Source organism: Cupressus sempervirens, chromosome 9 (genome assembly GCF_028749045.1).
Source record: "Cupressus sempervirens isolate cs-2001-9-10 chromosome 9, ASM2874904v1, whole genome shotgun sequence".
Lineage (NCBI taxonomy): Eukaryota > Viridiplantae > Streptophyta > Pinopsida > Cupressales > Cupressaceae > Cupressus > Cupressus sempervirens.
Window position 1 is genome coordinate 162,155,112 of NC_143126.1, and position 20,729 is coordinate 162,175,840.

Consider the following 20,729-nt stretch of genomic DNA (forward strand, 5'->3'; position numbering starts at 1 on the left):
GCCAAAATGGTGTTACATACATTGTCTGCGACATTCAAAAATTTCCTATGAAGTGTGCTTGGCCACTATCACAAACCAATTATTCCTCCCCCTTCCAGGATAGAACAAAGCCAAACCAACACCTTACAATAAGAAAAGACTCTCCTTTCCAAGATAAACAACAAGAACATGGTCACCGAATGCTCAAAGCCCTCTCTCCCAAATGAAACCAGACCAGTTGCACCTATTGGCCCACTCAACCTGAGTATTCACGAGGATCAAGTGGATCTCCTTGGTGCAGGAGCACCTAAGAAAACAAGCATACAAGGAGACAAAGGTCATAATATGATCAATTTAATTTCATTTGATCCATTCATGATGTATTAAAGTAATTTGAGTCAATTGGAACAATAATGTAAGGTTGAAAGCCAAAATTGTAAAGTTATCCATTCAAGACCCAAATTGCTCAAAGAGTCAAAATTGTATACAAAGCCGTGAAAAGGATTGAAAGAATTTTAAATATCCTAAAATGGTTATTTGAACATGTCTATAGAGTTTTTACTAAGTTTGAGGTCATTTTGTAGAAGTGTCTTAAAAGTTGTCAAGAAAGTGCAAAAATACGAAGTTGCAATATTGCAATTTTTCACTAAATGTTGCAAAAGGGAAGATGAAAGGTCATAGGGGTAGTTGGATGGTTTATAACTACCTAAAATAGTATAAATAACATGTACTGGTCATTCCAAATCATAATGAGAAGGAGAACATTTTGGTACAAGTTTGTGCATTCATTTCTTGCTATTTTGATTAATGTTAACTGTTTTTATGTTGTTTCCAAGCCTTTTATGGCAATTTACGGATTGGAAACCCTATATAATTTATATATTTTGATATTAGGGTGAACTATCTTCCTTCTCTCTTCGGTTTGGAGTAATTTCATTCAGTTTTGAGGAATTTATGAGCATTTTAGTGAAATTTTTTGTTTGCAGATTTGAGATTCCCTGAAAACAATCATGTTGCAGTGATTGGTACAGGCACATGTGGATGATTTATGACCTCTAAATAGATTCATTGGAAAGATATGTAAATACTCTTTCATTTCCTTTTTGATTCAAATCATTTTTACACATATTTGTGAAAGTTATGGGTATTTTAGTGAAAACTGGTTTTTCAATATCTTCAATGGCGTTGCAGGGAAAGATTTGTCCTCACATAATTATTTATGCATTGAAACAATTAATGGCTTACATATTCTGAAGCTATGTTTACAGAGGGTTAATATGAAATTGGTTTGGGATTATTTGGTTTTGTTTTGTGAAAGATATTGGATACCCTAGGCAGGGTTACATGTATCCTTTCTAGTTTATGACAGTGAAAATGGATTTTGCTGCAGAGACCATAACTTGTAATTGATTTATTGGATTGGGCTCAGCTTTTGATATGTTTTAACAGGCCTAATTTGGAACAATTTCACCAAAGGGTTTTGCAAAAATATGTCAAAAACAAAAGTTATGAATAATATAATCAGGAATACAAATCAGACTATGTGAATCAAGAAATGTTGATGAACTTGTGCTGAAACAAGTTTTGTTTTCCCTCATGAGATGCCTCTAAATAATGAAATTGTTGAATGGATGTTGAAGGGATCAAAACGGATCCCATTGATTGGTTGGTTTATAATATTCTCTGCATCAGATATGGTGTAGGAGCACCTAAGAAAACAAGCATACAAGGAAACAAACGTCATAATACAATCAATTTAATTTCATTTGATCCATTCATGATGTATTAAAGTAACTTAAGTCAATTGGAACAATAATGTAAGGTTGAAAACCAAAATTGTAAAAGTTGTCAATTTAGGACCTAAATTGCTCAAAGGGTCAAAATTGTGTACAAATCCAAGAAAAGGATAGAAAGAATTTAAAATATCCTAAAATGGTTATTTGTAACATTTCTATAGAGTTTTTCCTAAGTTTGAGGTCATTTTGTAGAAGTGTCTTAAAAGTTGTCAAGAAGTGCAAAATTATGAAGTTGTAATATTGCAATTTTTCACTTGCAAAAAAGGAAGATGAAAGGTCATAGGGGTAGTTGGATGGTTTATAACTGCCTAAAATAGTATAAATAACATGTATTGGTCGTTCCATATCAGAATGAGAAGGAGAACATTTTGGTACAAGTTTGTGCATTCATTTCTTGCTATTTTGATTGGTGTTAATTGTTTTTATGTTGTTTTCAGGCCTTGTTTGGCAATTTACGGCCTGGAAACCCTATATAATTTGATATTAGGGTGACTTATCTTCCTTCTCTCTTTGGTTTGGAGAAATTTCATTCAGTTTTGGAGAAGTTATGAGCATTTTAGTAAAAGTTTTTGTTTGCAGATTTGAGATTCCCTGAAAACAGTCATGTTGCGGTGATTAGTATGGACTTATGACCTCTAAATAGATTCTGGAAAGATATGTGAATACTCTTTCATTTCCTTTTGGTCTAAGTCATTTTTACACAGATTTGTGAAAGTTCAAGATCTTTTAGTGAAAACTGGTTTTTCAATATCTTCAATGGAGTTTCAGGCAAAGTTTTGTCCTCACATAATTATTTATGCATTGAAACAATTAATGGCTTTCATACTCTAGAACTATATTCATAGAGGGTTAATGTGAAATTGGTTTGAGGTTATTTGGTTTTGTTTTGTAAAAGATATTGGAAACCCTAGGCAGGGTTGCATGCATCCTTTCTAGTTTATGACAGTGAAAATGGGCCTCAATGCAGAGACCATAACTTGTAATTGATTTATTAGATTGGGCTCCGCTTTGGATATGTTTTAACAGGCATATTTTAGAACAGTTTCACTAAAGGGTTTTGCAAGAATATGTTGATAACAAAAATTATATATAGTATAATCAGGAATATAAATCAGACTATGTGAATCAAGAAATGTTGATGAGCTTGTGTTGAAACATGTTTTGTTTTGCCTCATTAGATGCCTCTACATAATAAAATTATTGAATGGATGTTGAAGGGATCAAAATGGATCCCATTGATTGGTTGGTTTATAAGATGCTTTGCATCAGCCCCTCTCTAGCCCAATCCAAAACTAAGCAAGAAGGACTAGAAGCGAGGATCCACACTTTCAACAAGAAGATATGAACCTTTAAGTTCGACGAGTCTAGATCTAAACAAGGGAGTGAGGCTAGTGTAGAGCTAGTGAATCCCAAAGGAAAATCTTTCGTCTCTTCTTATTGGTTGTGATTTGTTTGCACCAACAATGATACGAGAAGGCCTTAGTGAAAAGTCTCTTATTTGCTCTTAGAAAAGGAGTCACCCTCCTCAAAGCTCTGAGGGACTCTGAACTTATCATTAAACAAGATAAGAACATGTATTTTGTCATGAGAAGCAATTGGGTATGGTCTCATAGAAGATGATGCATTCAACATTAAGCTCATCCCTTGGAGACACAATTACATACCAAACTCCTTAGTTGTAATTGTCAACACATTACAACTCATGACAAGGTCAAGACTGTAAAGGTTTCCAGTTTTGGTTGTCTCAAATAACATCACCCATTTTCAAGTCATCAAGGACAATAGATATCCTAGTCTTTGGGGCTAAGATAGAAGTCTTTGAGGATTAGGTAGTGGAAGAGGAACAACACAATGACAAGGGAGGAGATGAAGAAAATGGTATACTCAACCTCCCTACTAACACCATCCCTAAGGGTGTGATAGCCTTAGAGAGACTCTTTGATTTGGATCCCTAGGTCAAAGAAAAGTTGCCCCCCCATCTAACAAGGGTAAATATGAAAAGGTTAACATTGGTGAAGATGGTGAGGAAAAGTGCATATACAATGGTAAATCATGCACCGTGAAGGAAAAAAAGTATTCTTAAAGCTCTCAAAGAGTACATTAACGTTAATGTCAAGGGATACAAAGACCTCAAAACTTATGACACCTCCATCATGACTAACACTATCCCCCTTAAGCCTAACACCAAGCCTTATCGACAAAAACAACAGTCGATGAACCTTGTAATAATTCGTAAGTGTACAAATTACCAGTTATCATCTTCTCGATCAGAGGCACCACCTAGGTGCACAACCTGGTTCTGTCTATGAAAATGATGAACTCTGCCAACACATAGATTTCCAGAACCTAAACAAGTATTTGAAAAGGACAACCACCCTCTGCCCTCATCGGATAAGGTTTTGCAAATCATGAATGGCTCCCAAATGATGTTGCTAGATGGCTACTTTGAATATACCCAAATCATGGTAAAATATAAGGACCAGATGAAAATAGCCTTCACTGCTAAATGGGGCACATTTGCATACAAAAGAATGCCCTTTGGCCACATAAATAGCGAGGCTACTTCTCAAAGAGTCATGGGTAACACCTTCAAATAACTGCTCAACACATGAATGATCTAACGGTCTTCTCATGAGAAGGACAAGAATCATTGCGTTCATTTTGCAAAAGTCCTTGAGAGTACCCAAATTTTGGTACCTCCCTTAATCCCCATATTCAAGTTAACAAAAGGGAAACTGCTCGGCCATATTATTTTGGAAGAAGGAATATCTGTCAAACTTGAGAAAGTTGAGGCATTGCTCAAGCTACACATGCCAAGAAGCAAAAAGGAAATTGGATCCTTCTTCAAAAGATTTAACATTGTCCAATGATTTGTCACTGGTTTTGTGAAGATCCTGAAACCCTTGAATAAATGATGAAGGATGCCAAAATAGAATTAGTTAGTAGGTTCAATCAAATTAAGAACTCAATAGTAGAAATTCCAATGTTCACTACCTCCGATTACACCCTACCAGTGCCCTTCCATATATATTATTTCGCCTCTCTACACTCCAATATGTTGTTTTCAACCAAAGGAAGGATGGATATGAAAAAACAATAGCCTTTATGAGTTCGCCTTCCAAAAATGTGGAAATTCAGTATCCTCCTCTGAGAGTGATGAATCCTCTGATGAGGAAAGTAGTGCAGGCAGCAAGGAGGAACCCAGCAAAAAAGTGCAGGCCCTCCAAAAGGACTTGGAGCGAATGAGGAAAGAGTTAGAGTCTATGAAGGGAGCCACTGGTCGCATGGAGGAAGAAGAAATATGGTGTACGGATTGCAAAGAGAAAGGCCACCCAAAGGGGGTGTGCCCTCAAAAGGCAATGTGCGATATCTGTCAAATCTTGGGTCATTCTATGAAGGAGTGCCTGTTCAACATGAAGACACGAAGTTAGCAGATAATATTCACACAGGAACAACCATCCACTTCAGGCACTAATAATGAGACCCAGGGCAACAACAATGCCACATCCGACGACTACAAAAACAACCGCCGAGGACGGTGTGGCAACGACAACAGAGATCGGATACTATATGATTCCAAGGGAAGGCCCATAATCCAATGTCAAGCATGTAACCAATGGGGCCACTTCACCAAAGAGTATCAAAAGAACGACACTCCTCAAATTATGTCGATGGTGTGGCCCAAGAGACCATGAAGATGATAACAGCCCAAAACAAATAAACCTCCTTAACATTGACGAGGAGAAATTTCTTATTGTCGCCCATAACTAGGCTAAGCAGGCCACCTATCCTGACCCCCGCACGAAGAAATAAAGATTGCGAGAGGCACAAGAAGACGTGGAAAGGGCAATGAAGGCTACGAAAGATATGAAAGATACTATTCCTAGAAGATCGGAGGGAGAGAACAACTTGGTCAATCAGATACTACAAATGGAGGTGCCTGTTAGACTTCAAGACCTATTACAAACGGTACCACAACTAAGGACGACCTTATTAAATGGCCACGCAAACTTGTTGGAGATGACGGAACACCCAACTGCACCAGGGGGGTCAGCCACAGATCCCATGTTGTTGTCAATAAGCAACGGCCGTCACCCGGCGGTGGTCGAGATGGGAATCCTTGGAACCATCCTGTCGGACACCATCTGGATGGTGAGTCCAGGGTGAACATTCTCCTCGAGGAGACGTGGAAGAAATTGGGCAAGCCTACCCTATGGTCGCCCACATTCAACCTGTTCGGCGCTAACCAGTAGGGGATAAAGCCCCTAGGGACCTTGGTGGCTCAACAAGTAACTATCAGGACGCAGCCATTCGTGTTGGATTTCGTAGTGATTCCCTTGAAGAAAAAGGGATATGATGCCATTCTTGGAAGAGGATGGTTGGTGGCCATGAAAGTAAACCACAACTACAAGAAAAATATTTTATCAATGGAAAGCGAAGGGCAGAAGTTTTCCATTGATCTCCAAACCCAAATAGTAAGTGAAGAAATGGCATTGTTGTCGGAGTCTGAGTCAGACGAGGAACATGGGACAGATGAAGGAAGAGCCCCTATGGATCCAAACGACGAAGGTGTTTTAGAATTGGAAGAATGTTCGAGAGACCAGACCAGCTCACTAAATGGATTTTTTCATTGGCAGATGGAAGTTTATGAGCTCTTCCATTCCTACATGCTTGGCATCGAGGAGCCGGAAGATGAGGAGGTATTTCCACAGGAGTTTGTGGAATACAAAGAAGGCAACGCAGAGATCAACGAAAGTCCCACCCATTGCTTTGAAGGAAATAAGATACGAAGAGCCATCAGTAGAGGCTACTAATCTTGGCGACGCAGAGAATCCGAGGAACATACTCGTGGGAGATGACTAGAACACAGTACTGAAGGCCGTAGCATTTAAAATATTTATGGAGTATAAAGATGTATTTGCGTGGACTTATAAGGATTTAAAAGGGGTCCCACCAAAAATTTGTGCCCACCACATACCCTTGGTACCCGGAGCCATACCTATGCAGAAGCGACCGTACAAAATGAACAAGAACTACGCAGCCCGCATCGTTGAGGAAATATAATGAATGTTGGAAGCCGGCATAATATTTAAAGTTCAAACAAGTGACTGGGTGTCACCAATTGTGATATCCATGAAGGACGGGATCCAAATCCAAATATGTGTAGATTTTTAGCGCTTCAATGCGGTCACAATAAAAGATCCCTTCCCAATCCCATTCACCAACACAATTCTAGAAGAAGTGGCAAGACATGAGATGTATTCCTTCATGGATGGATTCTCTAGCTATAACTAGATCTCCATCGCTGAAGAAGATAAGCTGAAAACTACTTTTGTGGTGGAGGATGGAGTGTATACTTACAACCGAATGCCTTTCGGATTGTGTAACGCACCTACTACGTTTCAAAGGATCATTTTGCACATATTTGACAAAATGTCAATAGGCAACTTCTGAGCATTTTTTGGATAGGACAACCATTTCAAGGCACTCCAGGAATGTGTGGAGAAATGCCGACAGGCAAGACTGGCAATAAATCCAAGAAAATGTCAGTTCATGGTTCCCCAAGGCAAACTACTTGGGCACATTGTTTGCAAGTCAAGATTGAAGACCAACCCCGATAAAGTAAGGGTGATCATGGAAATGGAGGCTCGGAAGGAGGTATCTAGACTCAAGACTTTTCTCAGGCACATCGGATATTATAGACGATTCATAAAGAGCCATGCCCAAACTGCTCTTCCTCTGGACAAGTTGACACGGAAGGGAGAACCGTACCTTTAGAGTTTGGACCAGGAGACTGCCTTCACAAAGTTGAAAAATAGACTATTGGAGGCGCCATCTTGGCGTGCCCAAACTGGGACAAGGAGTTCCAACACATCCATGTGGACACTTCGAACTTCACCATAGGTGCAACGTTGGCACAGATTGGTGACCATGGCCTCAATCACCCAATGTATTTTTCTCTCGGGATGGTGTACTCAGTACAAAAATTCAAACATTACCTATTGGCCACCCCATTTACCTTTTACATGGATCACTAGGCGTTGATGTACCTGGTGAACAAACCAATTATCCAAGGCATAATTAGCAGATGTTTGTTGCTATTGCAGGAATTCACCTTCACCATCATTGTGCGACCCAGGAAGAGTCATGTCATTGTGGACCAACTTTCCCAAATCAAGTCCCGAGAGCCACCGGAAGGGGTCAATGATGATTTCCCATATGTATACTTATTCAGAATCGTCGTTCTTCCACGATGGTACAAGTCTATCAAGGAATATCTATCGACATCTCAATTTCCGAGAGAGATGCCGCCAAGCGAACGGCAAAAGCTAGAAAGGAGCCGAACTTTCCAACTAATAAATGGTCTCCTATACAAGATGGGTCCTAATCAAGTGTTGAGGCGATGTGTAATGGAAGAAGAAGTGCAGAGTGTTCTGAGGGAAGCACATGAAGGTCCAACAAGTGGCCACATGGGACCCAACACAATGGCATGAAAAGTTCTGCTTGCCAGGTTATGGTGGCCCACACTTTACGACGATACACAAGAATGGGTGTTGAGTTGCGATACATGCCAGAGAGCCGGCAAACCACTCAAGAGGGGCTTCATGCCATTAAACCCATCCCACACCCAGGAGTTATTTGAACATTGGGGACTAGAATTCGTGGGTCCACTGAGGGTGAGTAGGGCCTCGCGTTGCCAATACATAGTGGTGGCTACGGAGTATTTAACAAAATGGGTAGAGGCACGAGCACTACCCGACAACTCTGCAATCAGTACGGCTAAGTTTTTGTATGAACAGATCATCACACGGTATGGCATACCTATTCAGTTGACAAGTGACAAAGGGGATCACTTTGTCAATCACATGATTAGATTATTAACAATAGAATTCAAGTTTTTTCATTCATTGTCAAGTCTCTACTACCCACGAGCCAATGGCCAGGCCGAAGCGACAAATAAAATCCTAGTGGCCATCATATTTAAATCATGCGGAGTCGAACAGGAAAACTGGGAGGAAAAGTTGCCTTTGGCGCTGTGGGCCTACCGCATCACATTCAAAGTCACAACTGGATAGATGTCGTTCTAGTTAATTTTTGGCCAAGAAGCCGTGGTACTAGCCGAATTTATGGTTCCAAGTCTGGGGATTGCAATTGACAATAGACTCAGAGATATGGAGAGTTTATATGAACGCCTATATCAATTGAACAAATTGGATGAACGCAGATTAATAGCGCAATGGGCGACAGAGGTGGCGCAAACCCGTCAAAAGGCGTGGCACGAAAAACATTTGAAAATAACAAGGTTTCAGCCTGGCCAACTCGTGCTTTGGTACAACAGCTGCAACAAGATAAAACCAGGGAAATTCAAGGTTAAATGGCTCGGACCGTATAAAGTGAGAAAAGTTGGCAATAACGGATCCATAAAACTATGGACCCTCGATGGGCAAGAAATCCCTGACGCCATCAATGGGTCTAAGCTAAAAAATTATCATGAATGCCATGAAGGCGCGGTGAAGGGTGATACTAGCTAAAATTAGACTTTGAATAAATAAATAAATAAAATTTTAAAAAAACCATGGACAGCAGTCCTACAAACACATGGCCGCGAACATGTTGTCCCGCAAACACATGGCCGCAAACATGTGGTCCCACCCACATGTTGTCTCGGAAGCCCCTACTGTGGACAAGCAGATAAGTCACAAACCCCCGCAATGAATAAAGACGAACTGCGATGAAGGAAAAACTAACCAACATCTGCAACAAAGGAGAGTAGGTCCACAGGAAAGAAGAAAGGGGTGTCTGCAGAGGTGTCGTGCCCCCTATGGAGGAAAAGATAAAGGAGTGTTGCAGGAAATTAAGGAAGTACCAAAAAATAGCAACGTCCATGGACAAGAGAGAACGGCCTCTACGAAGAAGTGTCCACGAAGAGGGAAGAAGGGCTATGGAAAACCAAAAACAGCACCACGAGCAAGTGTACAAAGAGAAAAGAAAAATTCCACTAAAAGAGAAAAGAAAGCTTCTGCTATAGGAGGAAAGCCACGTCCAATGGGAAAGGAAAGAAATTTCAAAGCATAGCATCTATGGGAAACAGAAGAATATCCGCAGGGAAGTAAGAGACAACAAAGGCATGTAGCATGGGAATCATTGCGACCGAAGAAGCATTGCCGCGGAAAACAAAAAGAGCACAAACCCTAACGGTTTTTTTTTGTTACATTAAAAGACAAAAAAGGAGACCGTTACGATGGAGTCCGCAAGGAAGAGAAGGCAGTGGAAAGACCAGTTGAAGGCAAATAGTATGTAAAAGAATGCAAGTGTTGGCTTCCGGAGTCCGAGTTGCACGGCCGACAACATCCAGCAACAAGAAACAAAAAGTGAAGGCTGCCTTGTCACACCTAACAATTCAGTTTGAAGGGTTGAATGGCAGTGAGTGCAGATGGTGGCAAGAGACTGCAGATACAAATTTAATCAAACAAATTCTAATATGGGCGCAAGTACATTGGGCAATACAACTTCCAGTGTTCTCCATTCGGCTATTTGAGTCAATCCTAAGAACTATGATAGAAACGTACAACAAGAACAGCAAAACAAATACATTTGTGTACAAGAAGCAGGGTATGATAGTCTCCTTCAAACCGTGAGATTTCAGTAGGGTTTCTGGCATTGCTGGCCAAGGAGGTCACAAAGTGGGGACCAAGAATCAAAAATTTCCGCAAGAACACAAGGAATTTTGGGTAAACTTGGTGGCTCGCGACCTCACACCAGAGGAATTGGAGTCTATGGTGAAAGGTACCAAGAGCCGAGAACTATAACGAGGTTTCATCCAAGAGGGCCATTGGAGATGTATTATGGGTGTAATTTAAAGCAGGTTGACGAGGGCAAGTACGGCCTCAGATATTGCCCTACCTCAGATTACATTCATGAATGGCATCATGAATGGTATGGTGCATGATTGGGCCATGGTCCTTGCAGACAGGATGGAGGAGTTTATGACAACAACATCGAACATTTTTCATGCCATCGGCTTGTTTCTGGAAGCAGTCCTTCATCAAGTTCCAGTAGATGACTTTGAAGTTCCACCAAGGGAGAAATTGGCACCAGGAGAACCTCCAGTATTCTACTGGAGGCATTTAGATACAGGTGGAACCACGGCTGGTCAGAAAAGGGTATTGCAAAGGTTGGAAGCATACAGGGACACGGATAGCAGAAGGGAGGAACCATAGAGAGCAGTGGGGCCAATTCCGAGTAAGAGAGTGCCTCGATAGAAGTTGGGAGCGATGCGGCAGTTGGAAGGTCCACATTTTTCACCCCTCCCCAATTGCCAACTTCAGCACACTTCACAGCCATTAGCTCGCTTATTCTTCCATTTGGCCAGAGGCATGCACCAGTTATCATGACTCCACCAACGGCCATGACAAACACCACAAATGTTATAACTCCATAAAATGTTTCAGCAAATCCAGTTGCACCAGCAGCAAAGTTAGTAGAGATGCATGCGCCGAGCCCGAACCTTAGGTTCAACTAGATGTGATCAGCTCTAACGTTGTGGTCACTATATCTTCATCTTTGTTGGCCAAGGCTCAGCCAGCACAGCCAGTCGAGAGCATTGAGATGATCCAAATAGCACAACCACAGGCAACACAACTAGAGAAGGTCGAGGTGATGGACAAAGCCAGTGTATTTTTGAGACAATAGTTTTGACTCATTCTTGCAGAGATTGATCCCTCCATTCAATCCTCGAGGCATGGAGAGGTATCCCTAGGAGTAGCTACCATATTAGAGCCACAGGAGGTGGGGGTACCACAGTTCGAGGATGCACCTAGAGTAGAGGAGGCTGCACCGGTTGTGGACGTGGCTACTGCAGTATAGGCAGGGATGAATACAGATATAGAGTGGGATGTCGACGATGTGGGAAAAGAGGATTATGGGTCAGATGACGATAGAAGCAAGGCATACATCAAAGCCATGGAGGTGTGATGGAGAGAGGACGAATCATTGGATATTAGGCTTTGACTTGTAGGAAGGAGTTGCATTTGATCCAAGCCTATATTCGGGGGGTCTGTCCTAAGCATTTTCGCTCCTGCTTTGAGGCCAGGGGATGGCCAATAGTGTGAGCATTTTTGCTCATGCTTTGAGGCCAGGGGATGGCCAACAGTGGAAACACCGGAGATGTTGGTTGATTGGGCTATAGAGCCTGAGTTGGGACCGTGCAACATTGCTATGGAGAAGTTGGCACACAAGATAGTAGGGGCAGATAAAGGCGTCTTCCATGCTCATAGGCATGCAGGAGCGGATAGGGAAGTAGAGAGGATTGCAATGGTGAGGTCTACAACAGTCGAGATAGAAGCTCGACAGAATTTAGCTGCTGAATTGGTTAGCCAGCAGGTAGCATGGGCAGCTAAGCAAGCAGCACTTTTGCGAGATAAGGAGAAGACCGAACAAAGATTGCAAGCAGCCGACCAAGGATTGCAAACAGGCCATGGAGGCAACACTTCTCCTGAAGGAGGCAGTGAAAGTTAACACACAGACGCAGAAGGATTTACACATCTGCACTGATCAAGTTTATGAGTTGCGTCGGCAACAGAGCACTTCAGGGACACAACCTCCTCCCTAGTCTACATTTGTTTCTATGTCTGTATGTTGTCTCCTAATTTTGTTAGTTTTTTAGTCGCCGGGAGACAACTTTTCTTTTTTTGGGGGGGATGATGTTGTCCGGCAAAATGGGTAGTTAGACAGTTATTGGTGCGGACACAGTTGTGTCGTTTCATTGGCACCATATCAGACATTATAAATGTCATGAACACTTATGTATTTGAGCATCATTATCATTGTATGAAACATCATTGTTGTACGGAAAGCATTTGATAAATGAATAGTATTTTGCATTGATTATATGTTTCTTTCTTGTTCACTTAAGGGCTGAACACTTTCGTTTTGAAGTTTTCAGATTGCTGCCACCAGGGCATACGTGTTGATGAAAAGGCCATAGAAGATTTCCAACTCATAATCTATTCATCTTTCATTAAGACCCAGTCAGACCAGCTACTATCACAGGTGCCTTTGGACCTTCAACACAACAAGGTGAAGTTGGAAAATTTGGAAATGTTACCTCATTTTCAGTGCCTTGGTCTTTATGTTTTCAACTGCTTCCTCATTATTTCTCAGTTTGTTTGCAGTTTCAGTTTGTTGAAAAGGGTGCAAGTCATTAGCATATATTTCGCTGTGCTTCTTTTCTCTCGCAACAGTTTCCTCTCAAGGCTCACAGGCAACATTCTCTTTTTGTAGTCATGCTTTTTTAAGATTTGCTCAGTAGTTTATCTGCATTCCCTATTTCTATACAGGGAATTCCAAGACAGCTTCTCATTTCTTCTTCTGAAAATCTTATCTAAGAGAATGTAATAGAATAGTTTTAAGTGCTAGAAAATAACGTTTATGTTGTAGATTGTTTCTTTATCTAATATCAATTCAGAATACGGAGTTACAGACATTATCACTTTATTGTCTCCAAATGTTATGCTCATATTTTACATTAATTCGGTACATGAAGCATTATTGATTCTGTCAGTTCATTGTTTGTTTATGAGCTTGTGTTAATTGTTTTTTGTTTTCTTTCAAGGAAAGAATTAGAGTAGTTTGAGTGATTAACAGTGAAATGAATATACAATTAGGATATATAAGTAGAAGATAGTTGTGATAAACATGGACTATTAGTGCTAGTCATTAAATAATTGGAATTCTCTAATTTGGAGTCAATACATTCAGTCTTTCATATGACTCTGTAGCCCTTGAATTTGCCACTGTTTTGTGATGTTTGCTTAACTCTGGTCAAGGAGCAAATCAAAATTAAAAATCCCTCTTACATTCCTGTTCTAGGAGTAGCTCTAGATTAGTTGTCTTCTCCCAGTTGTGATAATGGATTATTAATATAAAAAGATTAACAAAATTAATAAATGATCTCATTTCCTCAGTATATTTTCATTGGGAATAATGTTGAGATTTAAAACTTGCAGAAAAGAAATAAGAAAACACAATAACACGTATACCCAAGAATATAAATCACACACAGAGAAGAAACACAAATTTTAATTGTGGTTCATCCAACCTGGACTACATCCACTCTTCAAGCAGGGGATACCTCTTTATTTTAATCTCTGTTACAATATTACAGCTACAGCATTCCTTTTTAACAGTACTCATTAAGCATACATCGTGGAAGAAGAACAGTTCGACTATAGACAGTCAGCAGTTGCATAAAGAATGCAATAATTGGGCTTCATTGACAACAGAACCGTTACAATCTACCACCTGAAGTCCAATCAGTACAGAGAGAAGAACTGCACAGAGATATCCTCCACTTAGTCTCTATGGCTATGCTGTCACAATCCCAAGAGAAGCTCTACCAAATTCGAACTTCTCCCAAGATACAACCTTCGTTAGTACATCTGCCAGATTGACTTTAGTATCAATTTTCTCTAACTATAATTTGCCTTCCTTAGGAGCATGGCGGATGAAATGATATCAAGTTTGATGTGCTTTGAGCGGCTATGGAAAGTGGAGTTTTTGGCCAAATGAATGACACTTTTACCATCACATAAATTAAAAAGCAGATTGATGATACCCCAACTCTCCAAGTAGCCACTGTAGCCATATCAGCTCCTTGGCTCCCTCAGTAAGCATAAAATATTCAGACTCAATAGAGGAGAGTGTAACAACTTGTCACTTACGAGAGGCCCAGCTGATCACTGCTACAACAAAAGTAAACAGATTAACTTGTAGTAGGTCTCCTCTTATCTAAATCTCCAGCCATATCAGGATCAGCATTACCACAAAAATGAGTATCCTTGACAATAAAATGTAATACATAATCAGAAGTACCTTTCAAGTACCGAAGAATCCATTGAATTGCTTGCCAATGAGTTTTACCCCTATGACTCGTAAATTTGCTTAAAACTCCCAATACATGAGCGATATCCAGACAAGTACAAACCATGGCATACATAAGGCTGCCTACTCCAGATGAGTATGGAACACCATCCATCTCATTCTCTTCTTCCAGAGTTGAAGGAATCATAGCAGAAGACAGCTGAAAGTGATCAGCCAATGGAGTAGCCACAGATTTGGCATTTGACATATTAAACTTGTCTGAAACTTTTAAAATATATTTTTCTTGAGATAATATGATTTCCCATTTTGGTCTATTTCGAATTATATCCATGCCAAGAATCCTCTTTGCTGCCCCCAAATCTTTCATGTCAAAACAAAGAGATAAATGCATTTTTAACTCATGGACAAACCACACACTATTTTTGGCATCCAACATGTCATCAACATAAAGTAAAAGAATCATAAACTCACCATCTGGAAGCCGCTTGTAGTAAACACATGGGTTTGAATCACAGCGGATATTGCTGTCATAAAATTATTGAATTTTAAGTACTACTGCCTTGGGGCTTGCTTAAGCCCGTACAAACTCCTCTTTAACCTGCAATAAAGATGTTCTTGGCCCTGTTTAACAAAGTCTTCAGGCTTCTCTGTGTATAGTTCCTCCTCAATATCACTATGAAAAAATGTTGTTTTGACATCAATTTTGCTAGAGTTCAAGATCCCAAGCAGCTTCCATCACAAACCAAACAAATTGTTTGCATTTTTACAACCAGTGAGAAAATATCATTAAAAGCAATCCCTTGTTGTTGAGCAAAACCTTTCACCACCAATCTGGCCCTAATCTCTTTCATTCTCCATCTACCTCTTTCAACCGGTAGACCCATTGATTTTAATTTTTTCAAAAATATTCAATTTGGTGGAAGAGGAAAAAAATCCCATGTCTGATTGGCTTTTAAAGACTCCAATTCATCATTTGTTGCATCCATAAAATGTACTGAATTAACATCATTACATGCTTGTTTAAAAGTTTGAGGCTCCGTCTGCTAGAACATAAAGAAAATAGTAGCTCATAATCATCAAATTTGTGGGGACATCTTCTTTCTCTAGTAGACCGTTGCAATTGAGGACCCAATATAATTCCTTCATAAGCTAGTTGTTCATATCCAACACCCTGTTCAAACTGCACATTAATATTGTGAAATTGCATGTGTCGCACCAGACGTTGGTTGTAGTGAAAATTGTCCCCAAAATTTCCTTGAACTGGACTATCACCACGAGGCTGATGAGAATTAGGTGTGAGCAAATTGGGCATAGTGTTGTCTATGCCAGGCCACACTGGAGTTTGCTCCGGGTGTGGAGTTAAAGACACTGCTTCTTCAACAAATGGTCAAATAGAGAAGGGGTCGTGGGCGTTGAAGACCCAATCACCATAAGTTTGAACAGAGCATCATGCTCTACTTTGGTGTCAACGTCCAACAGTGGATCGGGCTGCAGGATGAGACTATGGGAAGCAAGCTGATATGGTTCCTTTGGAATGACTTCAGTCATTTGGTGAGGACATGTAGAGGAAAGAGGGTGCTGGTCAAGCAAGATGATTGTGCATCAAATACTTCTCTAGCCTGTGATTGAGTACGAGTATACAGAGAAGTGGAGGTAGCATGTGATTGAATGGTAAAAGTATCAGTGCTCATAAGAAGTTGTTGAAAAACAGTGGAGGGTGGCAATGAAACTGTTGGAGCAAAACTAACAGATTTGGTATCATCTATAGTGCCCTGAGAGATCAAATTTGAACCATTGTCAAATAAATCGAATTTAAAATAATCATTAGAAGTGGAGTTTGATTTTTGCAAACCTGGGAAAGACTTTTCATTAAATACATCCCGACTGTGAAGTACTTTGGGAGCATTTGTATCCCACAAATGAAAACCAAATTGATCCTCAACATACCCCAAAAATATGCACTTCTTGGATTTGAAATCCAATTTCATTCGCTGCTCTTTAGAAATGTGAACATAAGCAACCAAACCCACACAAGTCATTGAATAAAATTCATTTCCCACAACCCCACTCTTCAGAATATGAAAATCAAGACAAGATTGAAGGAGCATTGTTGATTAAATTAACTTAAGTATTACATGCTTCTACCCAAAACAAATTCCTCAAACCAACATTGGAGAGCATACACTGAACTCTTTCCGAAATAGTCTAACTCAACCTCTCAGCTGCACCATTTTCTTAAGGTGTAAAGGGGACTGTTTTAATCCTTTGAATACCATTATCTACACAGAAACTATCAAACTCCAAAGACCAAAACTCCTCACCATTTTCGGTTAATAGACATTGAATATTCCTCACAATCTGATTTTCAAACATTGTCTTGAAACTTTTAAACTTTGAAAACATCTCTGATTTCTTATTCAGCATATAAATCCAAACTTCACAACTGCAATCATCAAAAAATGTAACAAAATAATTTACACCACCAATAGAAGTTACCTTTGTAGGACTGAAAACATCAGCACGCACAAGTTCTAAGGGAGAAGATTTCATCTCATGACCCATCCGCACGAAGCTTGTTCGATTTTGTTTGTCATAAAGGCAATGCTCACATAACTACAAAGCGATCGATTTATGACCCAGAAGTTGATCTCTTTGAAGCATTACTTCAAGACCCTTCTTGCTCATGTGACTGAGCCTCTTGTGCTAAAGATCAGTGTTACTATCCATGACAGCCATGGAAGCTCCCACTTCACCATGGCACTCTAAAACATATAAACTTCCTAATTTCTTTCCTTTTGCTGAAATGAACTGACCTTTGGTTACTTTCCAAAAGTCCAAAGAAAAATTAACATTACAACCTTGAGAGTAAAGCTGACTCACAGAAATCAAACTCCGTCGAAGAGTGGGAACATGTCTAACATCCTTCAAAAGCCATTTACTATTATTTTTTAGTGATAATAAAATATCACCTTTTCCAATAATGTCACATTCTTTGTTATCTCCAAGAAAAGCTTTACCAAATATACCTTTCAGAAATTTGTGAAAGCACTCCAACACGGAGTAGCATGAAAGAAGCACCAGAATTGAGAACCCACAAAGTCACATTCATGTCACCAGCAGCAAGAACTAACACACCATTGCCTTTAACAAGTGCAGTATTTACACCATCATTTATCACTTTATTTTGAGCCTTTTTACAATTCTAAAATTGTTTTTTTTGTGTGCCCTGGTTTACCACAAAACCAGCAAGTATCGTTTCTGTCTCTAGATCTTGAATGATGTATCAATTTGGACCTTCCATTGTTGTTATGTTTGCCTCTTTCATGACTCCTACCTCGGTTGCTTGTACTCACAGCAGTTAATGCATCATCGGAGGGAGATTCTTGATTCTTCCTTCACATGTGTTTGCTAAAAAGTGTAGTTACAACTTCATCAAATTTGAATTTGCTTTTGACAGCGACTGAAGTGTTGACTACCATTACTACCCTTTCCCAGCTATTTGGTCCTGAAAATAACAATAAAATAGCTTTTATCTCATCATTTAGAGGTATGTCGATTGAAACCAATTGATAAACCAGAGTATTGAACTCATTAAGGTGATTTGACATTACCCCACCCTCTTTTCATTTTCAGATTGTACATTTTTTTCATTATGAATACCTTGTTCGATGTTGATGGTATTTTGTACAATGAAGACAATTTTTCACAAAGCTCTCTTCTTGTCTCCTCTGCTGAGACATTAAATAAGACATTAGTCGAGAGTGATAGAAAGATCATTGCTCTTGCCTTGAGATCAATTTTCTCTCACTCTTCGTCCAATAAGGAACCTTTACCCTTAGCTTTTCCAAGTAATGCAGGGGAGAAATCCTGTTTGATAAGTACTGATTCCATCTGCACTTTCCATAACACAAATTCTGCCCAGATAATTTTTCAATTTTCCATTTGTCTGCCTCATCTATGGCACCAAGAAATCTTCACCGATTTCCAGAAAATTAAATCAAGCTCTCACAGCTCTAATACCATTTGTTGAGATTTAATACATGTAGAAAAGAAACAAGAAAACAGAATAACGTATGTACCCAGAAATATTAATCACACAAAGAGAAAAAACACAAATCTTATAGTGGTTCGTCCAACCTGGCTACGTGCACTCTTCAAGCAGGGGATACCCTCTTTATTTTAATCTCTGTTACAATATAACAACTACAACATTCCTTTCTAACAATCTCATTAAGCTTACATCATGGAAGAACGGTTGGAATACAGACAGACAGCAATTAAATAAAGAATGCAATGATTGGGCTTCACTGAAAACAAAACCATTACAAATAATCTACTGATTGTTCAACGTCTGGTTAAATTTTAAGTAAATCCTTCAACATTGTCTTGGCACGCCCACCTCGGTCCTGCAGAACCAAAAGTACAAAAGAATTCAACATATAGTTGATTCTTATTTGTTGGCCAGTAGGATTTTCTAGTACATTAGTTGGAATAACCAACAGTGACCACCCTACAATGTATAAGAGACCTTTACTAATCCACCCAAATCAGCAGTCTAAAATGGATCGAGCACCTCCAAGGGTTATTAGGGACTAATTCGCCATCCCACTCAAATCGTAAATTCGGTAATCAGCAAAATTTCAAAAAATTAAAAAAAAAAAATTCTTGCACTGTGATTTCGTAATATCAAACATTTCTCCCGAACTTCCAGTTTGCTACTTACATTTAGCTAAACAATTATACATTCGGAAGGACCGTAATGTACAAATTTGAACATTCCTTTGCATTTTTTCCTGCAGGAGAATGCATTTGATCTCGAAACCCTCTAATACTTAAACCCGAATGGATCACTTAGACCCTCAAAAGCCCAGTACAGAAACCCATGAACGACAAGCTCTTTGTTAGTCCCCCAAATTTGCTATAACAGATGCACAACACACATAATAAGAATCAAGTCAGGAAAAATGGCAAATAGGAAATCGACAGAGGATAAGTTCTTCATGCTATAAATTGCAGAAAAAAAAATATGATAAGGATAAAGAGTTTACCTCAGGACCTCCAAACTGGTGTACTCTAATGGCCTTAACCATAGTTGCGAATGCTCTACACAGTTGAATGGGTTTCAGTGGACGACGGAAATTGGCATAGGATGATTTGCGTCTAACTGGTTGACTATATAAGGAGGACGCTCTGAGCAAATATGACTTGTAAACTTGAATACTCGATGTCATTTACGTTGCCTTACTAAATTGTCTATTCAACAAAAATCCATAGAACCTTTCCTAGTGAGAACGTCGCCCGAAGGGATAAATAAGCTGCCAAGGCTTGAGATCGAGTCGACAAGTCCGAGGATCGAGTCGACAAGTCCGAGGCCTCTCTAGGGTCCGTTTGGTTGCGAGCGTAGGAATTGAGAATTAGAATAGAAAATTTGAATGAGAATGGAAAATGAAGAATAGGAATGAAAAAATGCAATTCAATCTTGTTTATCCCTTGTTTGGTTATGCAAGCTTAAATTGGAATAGGGTTAACTTGCAATCGGCGTCGTTTGAAAATATTTTTGAAGATGCAATTGGCGTCATTGGAAAATCGCTGAAATATTTGAAAATATTGAAAACAAAGTTCCCGCGCTCACCCCACGTCAAAGCGGATTTGAAAATTTAATCAAATTTGAGAAAGTGAAAATGAATGCAAGAATAGCAATTCCAATTACAGGTATTTTTTGGAATGGACAAAAGCTCATTTTGGGGCTAAAATGAGAATACGTATTCCTATTCCCTGTTCCTATTCCACGCACCAAACAAAGAATACAAATCATATTCTAATTTCCTATTCCTATTCCGGTTGTATTCCAGCAACCAAACGGGCCCTAAAAAGATACATATTAAACTAGTAGTTGCATCAAAAGAAAGTATAATGATTAGTCTTTAGTCTTTAGTAAGTTATATATATAATAATAATAATATTAGAGAATACAAACGAAGTAATTTATAGTATGTTATAATAAACATAAATCAAAGTTAATACCCTTTTAATATGGTAGAATTATTTTTAATCATTGCTTTTTTACAAGTT

At 39.4% G+C, this 20,729-nt stretch overlaps 1 protein-coding gene across 1 annotated transcript in view; it reads right to left on the reverse strand.

The window, feature by feature from the left end:
* Positions 1-20,117, reverse strand: part of LOC149538006 (uncharacterized) — a 104,458-nt gene extending 84,341 nt beyond the window's left edge. The window contains exon 1 of the mRNA XM_089799398.1: positions 19,706-20,117. Within this exon, the coding sequence (XP_089655524.1) occupies positions 19,706-19,888 (183 nt within the window). The 5' untranslated portion in view covers positions 19,889-20,117. The remainder of the gene's footprint in view (positions 1-19,705) is intronic.
* Positions 20,118-20,729: the final 612 nt, after the last annotated feature.